At 37.1% G+C, this 5,533-nt stretch overlaps 1 protein-coding gene across 1 annotated transcript in view; it reads left to right on the forward strand.

The window, feature by feature from the left end:
* LOC106532293 (uncharacterized) overlaps positions 1-1,676 on the forward strand; it is a gene marked incomplete at its 3' end in the record, with an annotated part of 4,081 nt that extends 2,405 nt beyond the window's left edge. The window contains 3 exon segments of the mRNA XM_014028318.1: positions 123-281; positions 391-486; positions 1,429-1,676. Of these exon segments, the coding sequence (XP_013883772.1) occupies positions 123-281; positions 391-486; positions 1,429-1,676 (503 nt within the window).
* Positions 1,677-5,533: the final 3,857 nt, after the last annotated feature.

Genomic DNA, 5,533 nt, shown 5'->3' on the forward strand with positions numbered 1-5,533 from the left:
CCCCCCAGACCAATTTCCTAGGGGAAGCACTGAACTGAAATTGGGATGATTTTCTTATTCACTTTACTGTATCTGATATTTTGATGTAAACTTGTGAAAATAATGGTTTATGTACTTCACAGATCTGTGAGGAGTTTTTCCGCATCACAAACAAAGATTTGATAGGGACATTCAGAGCTGCAGTGGACAATTACGTCCCTAAACTTCTGCGGCTATACCGTGCCCGTAAAGGATGCTTTGGAAAGGAAATGGAAAATCTCCTTGGGAGACTTGATGATGAGGTACAAAATTGTGCMTTTGTTCTACATTGTTTAGTCATGTGTAGTCAGTTAGCTTCCTTGTATGTRTAGCAAACTTTTTAAAGTAACTACATTTTTTGACCCTCCATAGACCTCTAACATCATTGGACATCGCAGGGATGTTGCACTTCGAGGCCTTCCAGTGTTCCTTCGTGAAGATCCCAAAGAACTTTTCAAAGAGTGTCTTGTAAGTTTTCATATCACATTGCACAATTTTTTTGATTAAATGATAATTGATTTCAGAATATGCCACTGATTGCRTGTCTGGCCTGACCAGTAACTTAATAATTCCCTTATGTTCTGCTTATGCATTACATGCACTGTGGCACAAGTGTGGAAAATATGTGTAGTAATAACAGAGTTAACCCCTTAAAATCAGGCCTAAATTTCCTTTAAACGCATACACAAATTGAGTTACAGTAAGTACTTCTCTTGAACCCTTTGGAGTAAATTCACAAGCCTAGTCTTGTTTTGTAGCTATTAATCTGAATTTCTAACTTCAGCAGTTATATTTGTTGTAACTGTAACTAGTATTTAGTTATTTGAGTTAAATGTTAACAAAATCCCAAGTTTCTTTTTTATTTAAAAATTATATTTAACATAAAATGACTATATCAATATTTCCTTTGATATTTCATGTCAACATTTATTTAACAGGGACAATGTGCAAAATAAAACATTAATAAAAGATGCTTTGCACCAGTTTTAGCTTAATCGTTTAATCTGTAATCCCCGAATTTAACAATAATTACAATAATAATAATTATTAAAACATGCCAAAAAAACTTTTGCAGTCTACAATTAAAAACAACTGCAAGACTGTAGTTCTTTAGAAAATGAGAACCAATAAAAATCTGTTATCAGTTCACACTCCCTCTGAATTGGTCAAGATAATTGTAATTGATCCATCATATATAGGCAACCTGCAAGAAACACAAGTGAATGGTTTTAATAGGTCGTCCTAGTCAGCTAGCCTGTCATTAAAGTTTATACAGATTTGTTAGTGACAGTCATTTGTGTAAGCGTGTGTTGAAGCAGGGAAACAACTAAAACATGAAGGACAGAAACTACCATGCCCTGGACTAGTGTGTGATTTGTTTCAACTGTTAACACTAATCTTTGCCTACAGGAGACTGATCCAGAAGAAGAGGCAACCAAGGGTGTGGCTGTGGGCCTACTGTTTGTTCTGGAGGACTGTGGTGCAGCAGTGKCTTCTACATCAGTGCAGAGCATCGATATTATTCTGGAGGAAGCAATAGTTCTTGATGACATCCAAGATCTTCCAACAGCGTTGGCATATCTTTTTGGCCTTCTCTATGCTGTAAATATTTCTTACCCAAAGRCTCTGAAGTACACTTTTGATGCACTTCAAAACATATTCATGGATATAGGCTCTGATTGCACTCAGCGTGTGCGATCTCTGAAGAACAAACTTTTGCTTTAAACTATGGCAATCTACAGTTAGCTAGATGCCATGAGAAACAAAAAACAAATACTGATGTCTCTTGCGTGAAACATTGCACACATGGCTATATACATGTGTGTATTATTATTATTATTTTTGCTGTGTGAAGAAACTCTGAAATCCACCAGTTAGGAATCCACCACTGTTAATGTATTGTGCTGTTCTATGCTGTCAAATATTTGTGGTGTGAAAAAGATTTAGTACTTTTATGAGATGGTGAGATGTATTTTTGATGAAAATGTGCATCTGCATACATGCATATGAGTTTGTGTATGTATGAGTTTGTGTTCCAGTGTGTGTGTAAGCTTGCATGTTCTTGTTTGATAAACTTGTTTGAACAGAAGACATATGTTGATAACATGAAAAACTTTTTTTTTCCCTGCACGATGAAATACTAAAATCCACCACTGTTAACACGTTTCACTGTTCCGAGCTGTCAAATATTTGTGGTGTAAAAAAATATTTAGTATTTTTCTGAATGGTAAAACTTATTTTGTTAAATGTGTGCATGCACAAGGTTGCATGTTCTTGTTTTCACTGTTCAATAAGCTTCTTGTTTAACTGAAGACATTKTTTGTTCTGCATGATGCAATACTAAAATCCACCACTTAACATATTCCACTATGCTGTCAAACATTAGTTGTGTGTGAAATTTTTTTTGTATTTTTATGGAGGGTGAAAGTTATTTTGTGAAAATGTGTGTACGTGAGCATAAGCTTGCATGTTCTCATTGTCATTCTTGTTTGATGAGCTGCTTGTTTGAACCAAATGTTAAAATGAGAAACCAAAAATATCNCTGGTGGGGACCATTTTCCCAGTAAACACAGCCTGGTGGTGAGGACCCACTCTTCCTTATGGGGGGGAAAGCCCAGTCCCTGTTGGGGAAAACACTGTTGGTGGGTCAGGGTTTTAGGCTGTAGTAATGACCGGTAAATGAATGGAAGTCAATGCAAAGTCCCCACAAGAATAGAAGAATAAACTCTTGACTGTGTGTGCGACACCGCTACGCTCTGTCACAAGGAGGAAGGGAGGGAGGAGCGGGCTGTCTTTGCTCCTCCATCTCTGTGTGTGAAAAAGGGAGGGGGGGCTCTTTGCTGCTGCAGCTCTGTGGGAGCGTCAGTGAACTAACAGAGAAGTTCATCATCAGTTTTGATCKGAGATTTTTTTCATCCTATCATCCCCGTACTAACTGCGCCCATCGGACCGGCCCTTTAATGGTTCAGCCCAGTGGGAATCATCCCGATTGTCCCGATTACCCACTCCGCCCTTGCCACTGATCCACAGTGTCAGCCCTCAATAAGCCAAGAAATGTGAACGGACCGTCTGAAGTCTTATTTTTTACTTAGGTCATGATGCATTGCGCAGAATGTTGGGGAAAAGTCAGTATCTCAGTGGGCTGTGACTGTAGGAGAATAGTTGTCAACTTGAAGGTTTTTGTACAATGCCCTGAGACGACRTTTGTTGTCAATTGGTGCTACATATGTACAATAAATTTAATTCACAAAAACATAGGCAAACTTTTAGTTGCAGTCTCACTGAATTCTAAGCATTTGCGGCCAGTGATCTGGACAGTGGCATTTTTCAAAAGTTTTTCTTTTGTGYAGAACTGTACTCCAAGCATAATATTGTGTTTCCTACCTCCGCCTACATCATTCCTAACTCTGCCAGCATTGTACCCACCTTTACCCCAGCATTTACAATTTAATATACTAATAAAATAGATGTGAATCGTTTTTTTTAATATTTATCTACCACTGGCATGGTTTGACCTGTTTGACCTGTACATGATTTTTTCATATGAAAACTTCCCATGCTTCTGTATGGAACCTAAACTGAAAAGAGTTTAAGATGCCCACAAGTTTTCAACTAATTTTAGAGATAATTTATTGCCCAAATTGAACATGTTCAAAGTTGAAGACTGTCATCCTTAATGACCTGTGTTGTCCTGTACTCATAACACTTTAACATTGATTCAAATGAGTAATCATGCCTTCAGGAAGAAAGTAAAAGTAGTTTAAGCTTAAAAGTAGTTTATTGAGATTTTTTTCTTAAAAAAAAGAAAGAAATCATCACTGATGGGTTGATGAGAAGCTGTCATGGGCCAACGGCAGCAAAATAAGGAGATTCAATTCATTTTGGGATTGCCATGGTATATGTGAGGTCTCTAGCAATGAAAATGGATGACAGTGGAGCACTGACAAAAAAGAGGGAATATCAAAAGTGTCATCATATGATTCACCCAGACATGGCTGCCAGAGTTTAGTTCCAGCTATAGACAGCAGCAGATGCAAACAAGTCATCTTCAACTTTATCATTTTAGTTTTGTGTGAATTACCAATTCCAGTACTGCCAACCTCAAGAGCTTTACATGAGTGACGTTAAATAACTCTTTTTGTTCAACACTTTTGTTATTTTTACTTTTTTTGTTTTTGTTAATAAACTGCACTGTACAACGAAGTAATGTTAGAACTGTTGTGGTGCAGCAAGAAGTTCTTTATATAATTACTTCAAGACATCCAAATGCAGTTTGCACGTTCTTCTTGTGCCTTCTTCAGGAATAGAAATAAACTCACAACTTGCTATAAATGCTCCTGCAGGCAGTCTACAAGGAAATGTTTGACCAAACTGCTTGGGACTTGCTTCAAATGTTACCAACCTAATAAATGACCATTAAATGACCAACCCCCCACATACGGCAGTGTGTTTACCCGCCCAAAAAAACAAAGAAATCATGCTTGTCCTTTAACATGGGAAAGTGTGTTTTCAATGAGACTTGGCTGGATATCAGTGATTTTTGCATTGGAAGCAGTCCACAGCAGTCAATATGAAGGTCTCATAGATATGACCGTTTCATTAAAATAATTTGGCTTTCTTGTTTTAAAATTAAATATTCTTTAACAGCTAAACTGATAGCAATAGAAGGTTTCTTTGTTAAAATGTCTGGGACCATTTGAATGGTTTTGTTAATGCATCAGTTTGGTCTTAAATGTCATTCCTAACGGTCTTAAAAGGTCTTTAAAGGGTCTTAAATTTAACTTACTGAATCCTGTTTTCAGGATGTGGTATTAAAACAGATAAATGTCTGATGTTCAAAGGGACCTCAGTCTAAACACTCATATCTCATTTCATCTGATTTGCAACAGGGAGGTGGGGGTATATGGATCGATCCATATACTGTAATACTGTAATACCAACGACACTCACCTCGAGTAATGCAGGTTAAATCTTGTAGCTCCACCTGTCTTCAGCTTCAGAAGTCCAGTTGCTTTGTCTTTGTTCTTTTAATTTTCTATTTCCTGGTAGACTGATAAGACTGATTGACGCTAAAGTTCGATACTTGACTTCCAGCACATCGCTCTTGTTCCATAAATACAAGCTGCACAGATCAGCCGACCAGACAGGTTCAAATATAAACACTGAACTGAACAAGTATGTCAGATTATTTTTTAAAGGGGCAATATTATGTGTTTCTCAGGCATATATTTAAATTATATGCCATAATTAAGTAACTATGTCACCTTAAGTTATTAGAATGTTGTTATGTTTATATAGAAAATAAACTCGACTTCACATCATATCTGTTTCTAATTGTCAAGATTTGAGAGTGTTCAACAAATGGCAGAACCGAATAACCAGACCGAGAAACCATACAATGAAAGAAAAGGTAAGTGTATTTTTATTATTTACAGGTGAAAGGGGGGGGGAATGGGACTTCAGCTGCAAAAGAGAAAAGTAACTTGGTGAGTAGAGGTTCCAGAATGGGGTAGAT

The sequence above is a fragment of the Austrofundulus limnaeus genome, unplaced genomic scaffold (genome assembly GCF_001266775.1).
Source record: "Austrofundulus limnaeus strain Quisiro unplaced genomic scaffold, Austrofundulus_limnaeus-1.0 Scaffold745, whole genome shotgun sequence".
In the NCBI taxonomy this organism is placed as follows: Eukaryota; Metazoa; Chordata; class Actinopteri; order Cyprinodontiformes; family Rivulidae; genus Austrofundulus; species Austrofundulus limnaeus.